Source organism: Anabrus simplex, chromosome 1 (assembly GCF_040414725.1).
Source record: "Anabrus simplex isolate iqAnaSimp1 chromosome 1, ASM4041472v1, whole genome shotgun sequence".
In the NCBI taxonomy this organism is placed as follows: domain Eukaryota; kingdom Metazoa; phylum Arthropoda; class Insecta; order Orthoptera; family Tettigoniidae; genus Anabrus; species Anabrus simplex.
The window spans coordinates 269172686-269191542 of NC_090265.1; the positions used below are offsets into that span (position 1 = coordinate 269172686).

General features: G+C 38.6%; 1 protein-coding gene across 3 annotated transcripts in view; it reads left to right on the forward strand.

Annotated features, from left to right (window-relative positions):
- Positions 1–13058, forward strand: part of LOC136864829 (G protein pathway suppressor 2) — a 131233-nt gene extending 118175 nt beyond the window's left edge. For 2 of the 3 annotated variants that reach the window (XM_067142280.2, XM_067142277.2), the window contains exons 9-10: positions 8283–8399; positions 12178–13058. In XM_067142280.2, coding sequence (XP_066998381.1) covers positions 8283–8399; positions 12178–12309 — 249 coding nt within the window. In that variant the 3' untranslated portion in view covers positions 12310–13058. The remainder of the gene's footprint in view (positions 1–8282; positions 8400–12177) is intronic. The other variant, XM_067142284.2, reaches the window with a different exon arrangement.
- Positions 13059–18857: the final 5799 nt, after the last annotated feature.

Below are 18857 nucleotides of genomic sequence, written 5' to 3' on the forward strand. Positions count from 1 at the left end.
AAGGTTGCAGCAAGTGATATTCACTCTCGCTGAAACATTTGGTTATGTCCCGTTGGGAGATGGAGTGGTAGGCCACTCCACTTCCAAATAAGCTCAGAGCGATAAAGGGTACCGCGAAGGTATGGAGGACTTCCCTTCTGACTTCTCGGAGGGAAGCAGTGGTATTATGTCGTTTTCGGATCGGCCACGGTATACTAACGCACTCCCATTTATTGAAAGGAGAACCCCCTCCGGTGTATGCTTGCAGCGATCATCTTACCATGGTACATATCCTTATGGAGTGCGTGGAGCTGGTCGGTCTGTGCCGTAATCTAAGACTCCCGAGTACCATCTCCCTCATCCTGCACGATGACGAGCAGTCAGCAGACCTCGTCATCCGTTTTATGAGGGATAGTGGCCTTTTTTATCGTGTGTAATATTGTCCTTTGTCTTAGTATATTTCTGTCAACTGCACTTTTGTCTCATTGACTCTATTTTAGTTCGTGTTTGCGTATTTTAACACATTGCGGACCTGGTGCCCTTCACCCCCTGCACAGCCCTGTTCCCGGCCACTTTCTAACTACCTCCAAGCGGGAGTGCACGCATTCAAATAAACTGTCAGAACTTCACTAGCTTTTGAAGGACTACTGTGTATTTTTCTAGTTTCCTTCCTGAATAGTTATTGAAATGCAGGGTATTCCTTGAAATCTATTTCGGCTCATAGTTTTCGGAAATATGGGTTTTTATTAGGGGATCGGTTGGCCAGTAATCTTTCAGACAGGATTTCTTCACCTGCCCTATCAATATACACAGAGCAATATTTTTTAAATTTCCCTGCTAGTGACATTAGTCTACTTTAGTGTTTTAGGGGATACGTTATGAGAATGTGAATACTGCTCATAGTATACGTTTGTCTGTTGATCTACATACTGAAAAAATTCCTCACCAAACATAAGTCCTGCTACTTGTCCTGTGTTTCCAGATTCATTAGGCCATACCTTTATACCAGGAGCATTTTCAAAATCCTCTAGCCTAGGTTCACTGTTGTCCATAACCCAGTTCTCAGAAAACAATACATTATTTACAATATTTAGAATATTTACATTCGTAACACAATTATCAGACTCGTTCTGCGCTACATGAGTTCCACACCTTGAAGATAAAACTATATCCTCATCACCACTTGAAACATTTCCATTAGAAGTTATTTCATCATCGAACTCCAAATATTCAGCATCACTTAGATATTCAGAGCCTGTATCAGCACATAATTCACGAATAATTTCATCTTTGTTTAAACACGTGCATGGCTCTTCGAACTTTGTAAACATGTTGTCAAGAAATGCAAAGAAAATCTATGATATGAAGAATACTCGAAAAGAAATGCGACTATCGATTGTGTAGAACCATACATAACAGAGTTCTATCACCCTTGACCTCCAAACAGTTCCTGTATATCTCGAAAGATAGCACTAAAGTTCAGTCTGCTGCTAACACAAGATAACTCGGGACCGGTCCGCAACGCTCGGCTAGGCAAACACGAGTTTTCTCAGGACCGGTCCGCATTGTGTTAATGTGTTATTTTGAAGCATAACTTGAATTCTTTCTCTTTCTCTCTCTCTCTATATATATATATATATATATCTGTATTTCCAGGCAATGCCTTATTCCATTTTCACCTGTATTTTTCTATAATTTTATTAGAAAATATGGCATTGCAAATTAATCCACTGATTGTTTTAATCTCATAATCATTTTTCATTACTATTTCTTTTAAACTTTAGTCAGTGGATACATTTTAAGTTTAATTATCTCGTTTTGTTTCACCTCGTACCATTAGGGGCTGATGACCTTAGATGTTAGGCCCCTTTAAACACCAAACATCATCATCATGTTAAGTAAGTTGACAAGTAAAACAATTGGATTGTTTTTATCACGTTTTAAATCTCTGAAGAGTCTAGTGTCAGACCTAAGACGAAACGCTGGTTAATAGAGCAAACGCCGGAAAAGCCATCCATCTAATGTTTGATCTGATTTTTGATATGCTCTATTGGTGGAAAAGAATCTAATTCCCTCCATGGGAACTTAGAATTTCCATTTGGAATTGCTAGGCGGGCATTAATTCCATTGTGGAGTTTTATCTCCCGTATGCAGTTATCAGACTGTGCTTCATAAATAAGCTTCTGATAAGTTCACCTGCATACACCCCAGCGTCAGTGGGTAGGGTCTGACACATCCCACTCTGAAGAGTCTAGTGTCAGACCTAAGACGAAACGCTGGTTAATAGAGCAAACGCCGGAAAAGCCATCCATCTAATTTTTGATCTGATTTTTGATATGCTCTATTGGTGGAAAAGAATCTAATTCCCTCCATGGGAACTTAGAATTTCCATTTTAAATCTACTCTTCCAAAAACCACGTATTTTGGGCTGAGTTACGAGATATTAAACAATCACTTTATTAATGATCTCGCTAGCTATATTAATAGCACCGGGCAAGTTGGCCATTCGGTTAGGGGTGCGCAACTGTAAGCTTGCATCCGGGAGGTAGTGGGTTCGAACCCCACTGTCAGAAGCCCTGAATATGGTTTTCCGTGTTTTCCAATTTTCACACCAGATAAATGCTGGCACTGTACCTGAATATCCCATCGTCACAATTAATTTATTTAAAGCCGTCTATTCAATACTTTACACTCTTTAAGACTTATATAATCACTCTAAGACTGTATTGAATGGGTGGTTTTAAATAACTTATCCTATGATTTGATTTTGTCAAGTGATGATTACAGAAAGACATCTAGGAAACGATTTACTGATATTAGTCATCATGCTCGTTCGAAGTAGTAAACAACAACTAGCTGATACAATTTACCAGAAAAGTACATGCACAAAGATATAATTCTTCCCCCCTCTAGCAAACTAACGAATGTGCAAATTTTCAAAAAATAGAGATCTGAAAGAAGTTGTGATCACTCAGATCAATTTTTATATTTAAATGTTAGTTTTATATGTTAGCCATACAGAACAAGTTGCAGATGTAAGACTTTGTCAGAGGATAGACGTTATATAAATAATAAAATCTAGACCAAAACTTCAGAACTACAGATTCCCTAGTTTGTCACTTTCGCTAGTTTGCCATAGGGGAAACGATTATAGGGAAATTGATGTCAATTGAAAGTGTATGGGAGTATCAAAGTTTGTAAGCAGTGGGTGTGTTGGAATTGTATGTTATTAAGCCTATACTTCATTTACTGTACTTTGTTGTGAGAGTGTGAGGCTGCTGAAGTATCAGCACCAAATTTAGTTGCTTTTTGTGTAGTGGCAGCATAGATTTAGCGTTTACTCTTTGATACTCGGCTGACCTCAAATTACAATAGTCAGAATTAAACCAAGCCATCTATTGAATTTAATACAGTTGACGATATATTTCCATTTTTCAAGGATAACTAACAAGGAAGGGTACCAACTGTTGTTGTGCACATTTTGAACCACAGGACTACTAATAACAAATATTTGAAATTAAATTTTAGGCCTTTCCCTAAACTACCATTTCTCTCAGTGTGAATAAAATTCATGTTTGTGGGTTACTGTAGTCACGTCCTAGTTCGTGAACCATGGGCAACGGCTGAGTGGCCTAGTAAGTGGTCCTGAGAGTCGGGATACCAGCTGCTATGGAATGGGAGTGGGCATCTCGGACATATTCTGTGTCGTGGCCCTCCTTGTGCTCAGGCGGCTAGGACTATACAATTCACCGGTGGTCCATAACCCGTTAGAGGAGAGATCCTCACTTGGACTATGTGCAAGTAGGGCAGCATCCTGCTTCATGAATTTACCGAGCTCAGAACACTTTAAGCAAGCCTCGGACCTATGGGAGTAACGGAGTCCCACTCCCATTTGACAGGCGAGGGACTCCTTGGAATCAACTTGGCGAATGAAATGGAATTCGATGGGGAGCTATCAATATTAATGGGGCTTATGGAAGAAAGAAGGTAGAACTGGCTGAGTCAGCAAAGAGGATGCATCTGGATGTGCTAGGAGTAAGTGATATTCGGGTAAGGGGAGATAACGAGAAAGAGATAGGAGATTATAAAGTGTACTTGACGGGTGTTAGAAAGGGAAGGGCAGAGTCTGGGGTAGGGCTCTTTATCAGGAATACCATTGCACGTAACATAGTTTCTGTTAGACACGTGAATGAGCGAATGATGTGGGTAGATTTGTCAGTGGGAGGAATTAGGACAAGAATTGTGTCCGTGTATTCACAATGTGAGGGTGCAGATGAGGATGAAGTTGACAAGTTTTATGAAGCATTGAGTGACATCGTGGTCAGGGTCAACAGCAAGGATAGAATAGTGCTAATGGGCGATTTCAATGTGAGAGTTGGGAATAGAACTGAAGGATACAAAAGGGTGATTGGTAAATGTGGGGAAGATATGGAAGCTAATGGGAATGGGAAGTGTTTGCTGGACTTCTGTGCTAGTATGGGTTTAGCTGTTACGAATACATTCTTCAAGCATAAGGCTATTCACCGCCACACATGGGAGGCTAGGGGTACCAGATCCATAATAGACTATATCTTAACAGACTTTGAATTCAGGAAATCTTTTAGGAATGTACGAGTTTTTCGTGGATTTTTCGATGATACAGACCACTATCTGATCTGTAGTGAACTAAGTATCTCTAGGCCTAGGGTAGAGAAAGTGAAATCTGTCTGCAAACGAATAAAGGTAGAAAAGCTCCAGGATGAGGAAATTAGACAGAAGTACATGGATATGATTAGTGAGAAGTTTCGAACAGTAGACAGTAAGCAGGTTCAGGATATAGAAAGTGAATGGGTGGCATACAGGGATGCTGTAGTAGAAACAGCAAGGGAATGCCTAGGAATAACTGTGTGTAAAGATGGGAAAAGGCGAACATCTTGGTGGAATGATGAAGTGAGAGCAGCCTGTAAACGTAAAAAGAAGGCTTATCAGAAATGGCTCCAAACAAGGGCCGAGGCAGACAGAGATTCGTACGTAGATGAAAGAAACAGAGCGAAGCAAATAGTTGTTGAATCCAAAAAGAAGTCATGGGAAGATTTTGGTAATAACCTGGAAAGGCTAGGTCAAGCAGCAGGGAAATCTTTCTGGACAGTAATAAAGAATCTTAGGAAGGGAGGGAAAAAGGAAATGAACAGTGTTTTGAGTAATTCAGGTGAACTCATAATAGATCCCAGGGAATCACTGGAGAGGTGGAGGGAATATTTTGAACATCTTCTCAATGTAAAAGGAAATCATCATGGTGGTGTTGCAAACAGCCAAGCTCATGGGGAGGAGGAAAATGATGTTGGTGAATTATGCTTGAGGAAGTGGAAAGGATAGTAAATAAACTCTATTGTCATAAGGCAGCAGGAATAGATGAAATTAGACCTGAAATGGTGAAGTATAGTGGTAAGGCAGGGATGAAATGGCTTCATAGAGTAGTAAAACTAGCGTGGAGTGTTGGTAAGGTACCTTCAGATTGGACAAAAGCAGTAATTGCACCTATCTATAAGCAAGGGAACAGGAAGGATTGCAACAACTATCGAGGTATCTCATTGATTAGTATACCAGGCAAAGTATTCACTGGCATCTTGGAAGGGAGGGTGCGATCAGTCGTTGAGAGGAAGTTGGATGAAAACCGGTGTGGTTTCAGACCACAGCGAGGCTGTCAGGATCAGATTTTCAGTATGCGCCAGGTAATTGAAAAATGCTACGAGAGGAATAGGCAGTTGTGTTTATGTTTCGTAGATCTAGAGAAAGCATATGACAGGGTACCGAGGGAAAAGATGTTCGCCATACTGGGGGACTATGGAATTAAAGGTAGATTATTAAAATCAATCAAAAGCATTTATGTTGACAATTGGGCTTCAGTGAGAATTGATGCTAGAATGAGTTCTTGGTTCAGAGTACTTACAGGAGTTAGACTAGGCTGTAATCTTTCACCTTTGCTGTTCGTAGTTTACATGGATCATCTGCTGAAAGGTATAAAATGGCAGGGAGGGATTCAGTTAGGTGGAAATGTAGTAAGCAGTTTGGCCTATGCTGACGACTTGGTCTTAATGGCAGACTGTGCCGAAAGCCTGCAGTCTAATATCTTGGAGCTTGAAAATAGGTGCAATGAGTATGGTATGAAAATTAGCCTTTCGAAGACTAAATTGATGTCAGTAGGTAAGAAATTCAACAGAATCGAATGTCAGATTGGTGATACAAAGCTAGAACAGTTCGATAATTTCAAGTATTTAGGTTGTGTGTTCTCCCAGGATGGTAATATAGTAAGTGAGATAGAATCAAGGTGTAGTAAAGCTAATGCAGTGAGCTCGCAGTTGCGATCAGCAGTATTCTGTAAGAAGGAAGTCAGCTCCCAGACGAAACTATCTTTACATCGGTCTGTTTTCAGACCAACTTTTCTTTACGGGAGCAAAAGCTGGGTTGACTCAGGATATCTTATTCATAAGTTAGAAGTAACAAACATGAAAGTAGCAAGAATGATTGCTGGTACAAACAGGTGGGAACAATGGCAGAAGGGTACTCGGAATGAGGAGATAAAGGCTAATTTAGGAATGAACTCGATGGATGAAGCTGTACGCATAAACCGGCTTCGGTGGTGGGGTCATGTGAGGCTAGGTTACCTAGGAGAATAATGGACACTGTTATGGAGGGTAAGAGAAGTAGAGGGAGACCAAGACGACGATGGTTAGACTCGGTTTCTAACGATTTCAAGATAAGAGGTATAGAACTAAATGAGGCCACAACACTAGTTGCAAATCGAGGATTGTGGCGACGTTTAGTAAATTCTCAGAGGCTTGCAGACTGAACGCTGAAAGGCATAACAGTCTATAATGATTATGTATGTATGTATGTATGTATGAATAAAATTATTTATAGCCTAGATTGTAGCGACTTATTCCTCCACTTTGTATATCGATTTTCATTAAATTCTCTCAGTCGTTTTCTCATGATGCGTGTACAAACAGAAATTATGGAAAATTAGAAAGTGCATTTCCTTTTTACTGTGAACATGGCCGATACTGAAATACCATCCTTTTTATATTAGCACACTGGTTGAGTGATTCTGTTGTGTAGTTGGGAGTTGAGCAACTTGAATCTTCCAGGAGCATTAAATACACCACATTCAACAGGAAATGCAAGTTTGTTCTAGGCATGTTTTAATTACAACATTGAATATTGGAGCACTGAACTGATTATGGATAGGCGCATGAAGTTTAATGATTACATTACAGGTTTTGAAGTTGATATCAATGTCGTTGATCAGAACTTGTTCACAAAAGCATTTATCAAACTTTTCTCATTCTTCTTCTTCCTGGCCTTTTCCCAATTGCTTAGGGTTTTAGCCCAGTTTTATGGCTGGATGCCTTTCCTGATGCCAACCGTGTGTAGAGGGTTTGTATTGTGTGTTTTTGTGGTGGGCTGTAGTGTAATGTGTTGTATATAAATTAAGATGAGTATTAAGACAAACATAAACCCCGGTCCCTGGACTAGAATTAATTATATGCCGTTAAAATACCTGATCCAGCCAGGAATTGAACCCAGGGCCCTCCGAACTGAAGGCCACTACACCAACCATTCAGCCAAGTAGCTGGAGGGCAACTTTTCTCATTGATGAAAAATATACATCTTAAGGTGAACTATTGAAGTTCCACCTTATGGTATGGTTGGTTGTTATCTGTGTACATTTATTTGTAACGCCAAACAGATTTTGTTGATGGAATAAAAAGTAACCAAATCTAGATAACATTTCAGCATTGTGAGCGACAGTTATCCTTTCATTCGTGAATAATATTAGTGTCCATTTTGCCAGATTTTGAACATGGTGTATTTACATATGGAGGTCAGATCAGGTTCTTTTGCACAAAGGGACTAAATGCACCACTTGGTTTTCATAAGACAGATTGTTAAGGCTGTATAGTTCCTCCATCCTGTAAAATTACCACTATGAGCTGCTAAAATTAGTATGATGAACAGCTTCAGCTGTCTGTCTTATTCAGTACAATATCCTATATCTGACAGGCACGGGAATTGCATTATGAATGAAAATTGAAGCCGCGGATAATTAAGATGTATGTGAGTGAATGAGTGTCCGAATTCCTTTAAGGTGACAGGGCAGGATTACCTTCGTGGAAAAGTTTGCTGCTCCTTAACAAAACTATTAATGCTGTGTTTGATTTTTTGTCCCTTATTGGACATGATTGTCATTTCTAAGTGGCCTTATAGATTGAACCCTTCTTATTTGAAGCAAACTGTATAATTTGGTTCTGTTGATGCTGCAGGGGGCGAAGACAGGTGGTATTACATCTGGATACCCCATTCGAGCACAGCCAGTGTCAGTGTCATCTAGCCCTCATGTCACCACTGGGAACTACCAGCCCAGCGTTTCCACACCACATGTTAGTACTCACATACCCTGGTAACTTCTTGTAGTTTGTTATCCTAAGCCTTTCTTTATGATCCTATGTTTTGAATAAGTGTAATATTTCTTATTAACTGTAACTTTCCTTAAGCATGCTGTTTGAACTTATTCAACAGTGGATATTAGATTTAAGGTGAAAGTGAACTCTACTGATAAACTTACAGATGTTGTTCAGAGATGTTGGCCAAGTAATTTTATATAAGGAACCCAATGTTTTTGGTGACTTAATATTAATTGCACTTTTCTTTTTTAAACTTGTGAACCTTTGTGCTTAGAGTTTGTAATATAGCTTCCAATCTTGCTACAGAGCTTGAAATCTACCGCTACAACGGCGAGTACTGTGGCAGTCAGTCAAATGGTTCTGCACCAAATAAACATAAGCAATGATAGATTAGTTTGAAAAAACAAGTTTTATGTTAACACACACAAAGGTAGTCAAATTCAAAAAATGGTAAATTACAATAACTCAGTGATGAATTACTATTAACCAATATCAATATCCTTGAACAACTTCAGGAAGTATGTTGGTAGAGTTCACTTCCACCTTGTATGTAAAGGAATGGCTGACTAGGTGTGTCAAGATTAGAATGATACGTAGGACAATTTTATGCCTACATTCTTCAGATATATATGGAAGGAATAATTTATTATACTGATATTGTGTTTGCCCTTTTTGTGATAAGAGTTACAAAAATACTGGAATTGTGAGTTGACAGTTGTATCCTCATGTAACTGTGAGATAATCTTGTGAATTTTTTAACTTGCTGTTTTTTTTATGAAAGAAAAGTTGGACTTAAATAAATGTTATGGATTTATGGGATTTCCATTAAATTAAATTTCTGGAGATTGATTTAAGAATTGAACAAAATCTGAATACAAGTTTGCTTCTGCAGTGGAGGATATTAGTTCAAAGGCACTTTTATTCTTTTCTTTTATTGGTATGTTATTCATCTTGTTATTTACTGTATTTACTTGCATATTAGACGCCCTTTTTTTTTCACATTTACAGCCAAAAAAGTAAGGAGAGTCCAATATACGATAACCTCAAATTTTGTGCAGTGAACACATGACTTCTAGGCTATAAATTGTACATGTAAACATTGTAAACATGTAAACATTCAATATTATTCTTTAACAAACTTATGAATGTATTCTGAGTTTTACTGACTTTTTGTTTGAGGCAGTTTTCTAAATTTAAATGGTATAAATGGTGAACACATGACCTAGGCCTTCATATAAAGTAAATATAGTTAGTTTTAGTTACAGTACTCCTATATCACAACATTCGTATCATCTGATTAACTCCTCTGATGAAATGAAATGTCATATGGCGTTTAGTGCCGGGATATCCCAGGACGGGTTCGGCTCGCCAGGTGCAGGTCTTTCTATTTGACTCCCGTAGGCGACCTGCACGTCGTGATGAGAATGAAATAATGATGAATACAATACATACACCCAGCCCCCGTGCCGCAGGAATTAACCAATTAAGGTTAAAATCCCCGACCTGGCCGAAAATCGAACCCGGGACCGTCTGAAGCGAAGGCCAGGATGCTGACCGTTCAGCCAATGAGTTGGACAACTCCTCTGATGTGGTTGATGTTAGGAAGGGCATCCGGCCGTTAAAACTCACTACGAAGATTCGTCTTGCTTAATACTCGACACTGTAGAGAAAAGGGATAAGGGTATCGTATTATGCAATATCAATACAAAAGAACATAGCGGCAGTCATTTGAGTCTGTCATGTAAGCAGTAGGCCTACCACACAGTAAACCTGATCACCGCTTTAATTTGAATTATCGTCATCTTGTGCCGCCAACTTCCCTGCTAATGGCATGCCGTCATTCCACATGACGTCATCTTCACGGCAATCGAGAGTATTCAATATCCCGTCTTTTTGAAACTTAAAAAATAGTTTCATTCCTGACTGCAGAGTCCAAACAGTGAGAATCTATTTACAAATGCTTTCTGGAGAGGGTCTCGGTTATTTCCATATGGTGTAACTATATCAGAAGCTACCCATTCCGAATAATGCCGGGCTGTAAATAGCATGCCAACCCACCAGCTGATAACTAGTGGACCGGGCGAGTTGGCTGTGCGGTTAGGGGCACGCAGCTGTGAACTTGCATCCGGGAGATAGTGGGTTCGAACCCCACTGTCGGCAGCTCTGAAGTTGGATGTCTGTGGTTTCCCATTTTCACACCAGGCAAATGCTGGGGTTGTACCTTAATTAAGGTCATGGCTGCTTCCTTCCCATTCCTAGGCCTTTCCTATCCCATCGTCGCCATAAGACCTATCTGTGTCGATGCAACGTAAAACAGATACCAAAAAAATATATATATAACTAGCGTATGTTACGAGTTGTACTTCTGATGTAATACATAATGATTGGAAGCATTCTTTGGATAACTGCAGCTATTGAAAGCCATGCCTTTATTTTTAAGCGTATTTCATGCTTTTTCTCTACATTTATCACTTCAGGATTTACCTAAACAGCTGTAAATGAGATAAGAGAGACCGCATTGTTTAGGTTAGGTATACTACTAAGTGCCCGGTTAGTGTCGAAGTTCCATGACGGAAAGAATCAAAATAAATAACAGGAAAGCTTGTCACATTTATGGATATCTACAGGTGCGGCGACAATGCGTTCTTTGTCTCAATATTGTTTTTATTACTACATAGTATGTTCTGTTTGGCATCTTCGAAAATCGTAAAAGTAGTTAGTGGTGATGTAAAATCAACATTATTATTATTATTATTATTATTATTATTATTATTATTATTATTTAGGTACATTGGCGAGTAAAACAATCGTTATCATTGGAATGTTTTTATCGCGTTTTAAACCTACTTCTCTCAAAAAATTACGTAGGCTATATTGGCCCCTGTTACGGGATATTAAACGATCACTTTGTTAATGATCTCGCCTGCTATATTAATAGCAACAACCGTGAATATTTCGCAACTAAAGTAAACTCGTTTCCTCATCCCAAGGCCGTGCAGCCCCCAAAGGAGGGGTGCTGCATATACCATTCTTACCGCATATCAACCTTCTTGCCATTATTAAATCTCCGGCACTATGGTACTGGGAATTGAACTCAAGCCCCCGAGAGCGGCAGCTAATTGTGCTAACCATTAGACTGGCAGACATTCTTAACTACAAAAAAGCAGACATATAGCATGACTGATGGATGCTTTAATTGCGCTGATCAGACACAAAACTATTCACCTATTTGTACAACATCATCAGAGCTGCAGTAGGCCTACGCTACCTAGGCGACGTTTCTTAACTACGAAACGCAGATGTACCGCTTGACTTTGACGCGTGTTTTCATTGCGCGGGTCGTACAGACGAAACTATTCACAAATTTGTGTGATGTCATCAGAGCTGCAGTAGGGCATATACTCTCTTCAAAGCAAAATCATTGTTATTCTCTGATGAATTACGTTGGGGAGTCTGGTATGCGAGAGTTATTTTTTCATTGTCTTTGTCCCAAAAAGCCAGGGGGATCTAATACACGAGTAAATACAGTATATTGATCTTGATCAGTGTTCATCCTTTAGATTTGAAAACTTCAGGATGTTTAAAAAATGTTGCTTTAATGATTCTGTTGCATTTGAGAGCATTTTATTATCAGTCCAATTTCTTCATGAGTAAGAGAAATGAAAGAAAAACAAAAGTTTTATAGTGTAAATGCCATAAACCTTCTATTGAAACATTTTACTTATCTGATGATAAATATGTTATTGTGTTTCAGAGTGTATATATGACTCAGGCTCCTGGTGGACGGCTATTATTCAGTCAGGCAGGGCCACCAGGACATCCTCCGGGCCATCAACCACCTCCTCAGGGTCGTTATCCTGTATCGGGTATGCAGCGGGAAGTGTGAAGTTAATCAACTGGTGTTTTCATCTTCATGCCCAAGAATATTGTATAAAGTTATAATATCACAAACATTTAGGCAGAATAGGTCCTACTTCATATAAAATTTATTTTGATGATCATTTCCTTGATCACCCTTCGGTATGTTTGAAGATATTAGGAAGTGGTCCGATCATCGTTCGATCCGATAATAGGAAGCTGATTGAAAGATTAAATAATGAAATGATTCCAGCCAAATGCCAGGTTAGGAAATGAACCCACAGCGTGTTATAACCTAAGTATATTTTGGCTGACCAAGTCTGAAATGCACCTCTGGGATGATGATTCACTTTACTGGAATGAAAGTGACCAAGAAAATTGGAAGTCATGTAAGAAATTTGTGTGCACACCTTGTATTGCACAAATTTTATTTCGGTTAACTGAAATAAGAACTTAAAAACAGCAATGATAGAACATCTCTCTAAAACACAAAGAGACCAGTTGTGATTGAATGTCACTCAGAATCACCGACAAGGACTCAAAACATACAAACTCTTTTTCTCTCCTGTTTAATGTGACTGCCTGAGCATCTGCACTTTCATGTAATATGAGCATACTGGGCTGTGATTTAGCGATGAGAATAATTGATAAGATGTTTATGAACTTCTCTGGAATGTAGCAGTTTCTGCATGTCTACTAGATATTAGTTGAGGAATTCATACTGCTAATATAGTAATGCTGACATTTAAATCAAATATAGTTTGCATAATTAATTAAATAATCAGTCTTTGTTTATGTTTCATACCTTTCCCTCCCCTGCCCCTCCACAACTCTCTCTCTTTCTAATAAAGTGCTTACATTTTTTGGCATCCTTAAAAATCATTGACTCTTAATTTGAAAATATAAAATATCTCGTATCTAAATTTATTTACTACAAATTGTCGATGTTGTACTTTTATTGAAAATTATTTAAACCTCTTTGGATTCAGAAAAATGTGTTAAAAATTAGGGAAGTTGTTGCACATTCCTAATTAAATTTTTACATTTCTTTTTAAAATAGGATTTTATATTCATTCTCCTATTTAATCTCTTCAGTGGTACGCCCAAGAAATTCTTGGGTGGCGCATGCTTGTCCATAGTGTCACCACCTGAGAAATTCTCGTTTAGCTGCAGTGTTCATTTCGCGATTGCCCAATAATTTCTTGGGCACTGTAATCTCTTTAAAAAATGTTTTCCAGCATTCTGAACAGATGGTGGGAGGGTTTCCAGCTGTATTCATGAAGAGTCTGGTCTAAAATATGCCTTATCTTCTCTACTTTACATATACAATCTCTGGCCAGCTGACGAGGTAAAAAGAAATGGCAAGCACGAAACAGAAGAGATGTATGAAGACAAAATAAGGATCTACATCGAAGATTAATCTCTAAGTGACATTAGTATTTCTGGTAATAGTGATAATGATTCTATTGATTCTTCGGATGATGACCTTCTTAGTATTTCTAGTGAGAGTGAAGAAGATATTACGTCAGAAGCTAAGGTGATGGTAGGAGATGTTTAACATGTTAAAAAAGTGTAAGCCTGGGGATATTGTGCAACCTAATATAATTCCATTTATGGAAAATCTTGGTGTTAGGGTTGGATTATTACCAGAGGCAAGTGCGATTGACTGTTTCTAACGGATGAAGTTGTAAATTTGATAGTGATCAAAACTAATTTGTATGCTAAAAGTGCATTGAAAAGCTTGTAAATAAATTTCTGCATACAAGGCACAGTTTTGGAAAGAAACAAAAACTTATGAAATTCGGCAGTTTATTGCATTAGTGTTGTTGGTGGGAATAATACAAAAGCCTGAAATATAAATGTGTTGGTCACAGGACAGTATTTTCAAAACACCAATATTTTATGAAACCATGTCACAGGCCTACTGTAAAAAAAGTGTAAATAGAGTGTAAAGTAAGTTTTTATTAACCTGAAATAATATATGAATGTGTTCTCTTAATAATTGTTACTCATTCCTTGCTTCCTAAAAATAAATAATTTCCTCCAGAAAAAAACTCACCTTTGTGGCACAGGAGAACTGCCAGAACCCGCCATTGAAGGGGTTAAAGGAGATGAATTTACCATGTACTGAACCTCCTGTGTTGTCCGCATTTCTCTTTGCAAGAATGAATGGAAGTAAATAACCAAGATGTCCCTTGTAGAGCAAAAGCCTCCTATGCAGGGTGTATCCATAGGGACTTCCTCGACAAGGATGGCTCCCAAATATTTGCTTGGCAAGTCATTTCAAGCAAGTTTGAGTTATTGTTAATTTCATTGTCTATGGGCCGACCATTATACTAACACTATTCAGTATTTCAGTCAGAAATCTGTATACTATATGTCCACTGTTTTCTGTGTTTCACTTTCCTTTACTACTTACTGTTTGCCTGCCACTTTTACAAACATATCTGATCATCAGACTCTTGTTCTTCCTTGGTCCCTCTTGCCTAAATGGGGTCCCACATTGTGGCTGTATGTGCCCGTTTTGATTGTTGCAGCTTCATCACATGCCTCCTCTTCTTTTTCAGGGGCGTAGCCGAGGGAGGGTTACTGGGGGTTAGAACCCCCTGTCCCCATGTAAAGTTTACAAAAATAAAATAAACAGAAACTGAAAATAAACAATAAACTAATTAGTAGGGGCCTTATTTTTTGGTGAAATAAAACTGTTGATTTCGGTGTTAAAACTGACACTATTTCGGTAGGTATTTCGTGAAATAAATTGTTATACTGATCGATGTTTCCTGCGAAATCTTCCTTGTAGTAGCGTATGGGGTAAATGTAACTAACTTTGTGATAAGGGGTTTTAAAGTAAACTCTTGTAATATATCTTCTTCTTGTTTTCGAATAGGTCTACTATGGACCACGTTAATATATCATTGTTATTAAATCTTAGAAAAACCAAATATGCAAGTTGTTATAGAAATAAATATATAAATCACTTTAAAAAAAACCAAATCCCATGGCACTACAGCCCTTGAAGGGCCTTGGCCTACCAAGCGACCGCTGCTCAGCCCGAAGGCCTGCAGATTATGAGGTGTCGTGTGGTCAGGACGACGAATCCTCTCGGCCGTTATTCTTGGCTTTCTAGACCGGGGCCGCAATCTCACCGTCAGATAGCTCCTCAATTCCAATCACGTAGGCTGAGTGGACCTCGAACCAGCCCTCAGGTCCAGGTAAAAATCCCTGTCCTGGCCGGGAATCGAACCCGGGGCCTCCGGGTAAGAGGTAGGCATGCTACCCCTACACCACGGGGCCGGCATATAAATCACTGATACTTCGATATGAAGTTAGGTGATCTGCCCTGTGATATACATTTATACATAGCCTACATTTTTAGACGTTGAATTACTTGTCTCCAAAGTACAAACTAAGCATGGTTTCAACATTATCAGGATGCAGAGTTGTGCGACAGTCAGATTGTGTCTTTGTGTAAGCAGAGAAGCTCCTCTCACTGACCACATTCGACCACCCTAGCACACGAGGGCGAAACGCTGGCAACCAAGAATGAGCTAGCTGGAAAATTTATAATGTCCAATAACGGACCATTTATATTGGTATTATAAATTTGCTCATTCAGGACAAATATTTCAGATTCCCTATGGGAATCAACATCTATATCATCTGATGGCCAAGCAGGCATCAATTTTTAGTGATGAGACAAAGTCTCTTAGTGCATTGGCACTGCCGGTGGCTCCAGTTAGCCTACGCAGTGGCCTCCACGGTATGCACTGGCCAGCGTATTGGTAGGTGTGCTAGGTACCAACTGATGAGCCCACCCTAGCACACAAGGGCGAAACGCTGGCAACCAAGAATGAGCTAGCTGGAAAATTTATAATGTCCAATAACGGACCATTTATATTGGTATTATAAATTTGCTCATTCAGGACAAATATTTCAGATTCCCTATGGGAATCAACATCTATATCATCTGATGGCCAAGCAGGCATCAATTTTTAGTGATGAGACAAAGTCTCTTAGTGCATTGGCACTGCTGGTGGCTCCAGTTAGCCTACGCAGTGGCCTCCACGGTATGCACTGGCCAGCGTATTGGTAGGTGTGCTAGGTACCAACTGATGAGCCCACCCTAGCACACGAGGGCGAAACGCTGGCAACCAAGAATGAGCTAGCTGGAAAATTTATAATGTCCAATAACGGACCATTTATATTGGTATTATAAATTTGCTCATTCAGGACAAATATTTCAGATTCCCTATGGGAATCAACATCTATATCATGCCTTAGAGATCGCGGAACTGAATACATATACTTTCGATACACAGTGCGTACCACTTTGTGTGCATTTGTGTGGGGAATATACAGCGCTATCAAGCAAATGAGAAGGAAACTACAATAGTCAAGTTCTCAGAAGCATTTAAACGTTTATTGGAGAGCTCTTCTGGTGCCATTTTGCATTTTTCGCACCAAATGGTGTATATTTCATGATTATTTGCACAATTCGCGCAGTAAATCAAATTTCGCGATATTTCGCGAGTTCATTTAGCTAAAATACGGTATTTTTAGTACCTGGGAAGTCATATATAGACAAGAAAGAAGATATCAAGAAAACTCGTGCATATCGTTATTACCAAAAAATACGGCCCCTACTAATTAGACATTCAGAGATGTAAAACCAACAGATGTGTTGAATATATTTTGTAAGAAGCCTTGAAAGTTGGATTTCAGGGTGTAAACTGAACATAACATTCGCTATAAAACTGTAGACTTTGATTGTATTGTTCTTGTTCTGTATTTTAATATAAGATTTTGTAGTGTACTGCAGTCTGAATATCAACATAATTCACTTGTATCATGTGTCCTTATGATGACAAGTCTTGCGTGCGCATACCACACACGCACAAGCACCTTCATTGTGTTCTATAATAATTTTGTAACTATAACCCTCTCATTGGCCAATCCTGATTACGCTACTGCCTTTTCCACTTTGTCATCGAACCTCATTCTGCTACATCGGTATTTGTCAGTTGGTGCAATATTTTATTTGGTACTGTACTCTACTTCTGATAAAAGTGCCTAGTATATTTCTCATCCTGCTCTGGCAGATCTTGATGGTTGATCATTTGCTTCTCTCTCAGCACCCAACTTTGATAACTATGCAGTAGAACTGGAAATATGCAATTCTCCAGGGCTTTGTATTGATGGCTGATTGTTTTATTCATTAGGATGAACTTCTAAACCTTGCCAACCAATGTAATTCTTCTGTTTATATCTTTTTATGTTAACAGGGATCTGCTGGTATAGTAAAACAAAACACTGAAATTGACATGCAAGCAGCCTAGATGACATCAAATCAAGATACCTGCAAATACTAGCTAAGGCCAAACAATAATAATAATAATAATAATAATAATAATAATAATAATAATAATAATAATAATAATAATAATAATAATAATAATTTATTATAAATTATAATAATTAATTATAAATTATAATAATTAATAATAAATTATATGTATTATATATATTATATAAATTATAATATATTAATAATAAATTATAAATTTATTATAAATTATTAATAATTTATTATTATTATTATTATTATTATTATTATTATTATTATGCGTTATGATGCCCAACTAAGGAGCGCGTATGAACTTATTTAGCAGTTTTTCTTCTTGTCTTCCCAGAATCTCTTCATCCTTTCGCTGTGCTTTTTTTTTTTTTTTTTTTTTGCATTCTTCTGTCCATCCTGTAGCTTGTCTTTTAGGTTCATTGATGATTTAAACAAGGCTATTTGTTCGAGGTGCCAATCTAGAAAGATTTTTGCCCCTACTTGCACCATATATATGTGAGAAATCTGCGTGTATTTTGTAAATGGCGGAAGTGTAAAATGTTGAATGTGAGGAAAGGAACGTTAGGACGACACAAAGACCCAGTCCCCAGGCCAGGGATATTAATCATTTACAATTAAAAACCCCTGACAGAGCTCAATAGCTGCAGTCGCTTAAGTGCAGCCAGAATCCAGTATTCGGGAGATAGTGGGTTCGAACCCCACTGTCAGCAGCCCTGGAGATGATTTTCCGTGGTTTCCCATTTTCACACCAGGCAAATGCAAAGGCCATGGCCACTTCCTTCCCACTCCTAGTTCGTTCCTGTCCTGTCGTCGCCGTAAGACCTATCTGTGTCGGTGCGACATAAAACAACTTGTTTAAAAAAAAGCCTGACCTGGCCGGGAATCGAACCTGGGGCTGCCGGGTGACAGGCGGACGCGTTGCCCCCTACACCGCAGGGCCGGGCTGTCTTTTAGGTTGATCAGCAAGTTTGTGTTTGTTTATGAGATTTCTGATATTTTTTTTTTTTTTCTGTCTTGCAAGATTTCTTTATTTATACCAATTTCCTGAAGATCTTTGTTTATTTCTGTAAGCCAGTTGGTGTGGCGATATTTTTAGAGATTTTGCAAGGTTTAGTATTATATTTGTTAGCCTATTGTTATCATAGAATTTTAATCTTCTTTTTCTGATGGTGTCTGTGATTTTTTCTGTTACTTGATAGATTTCTTTTTCATCCAAATAC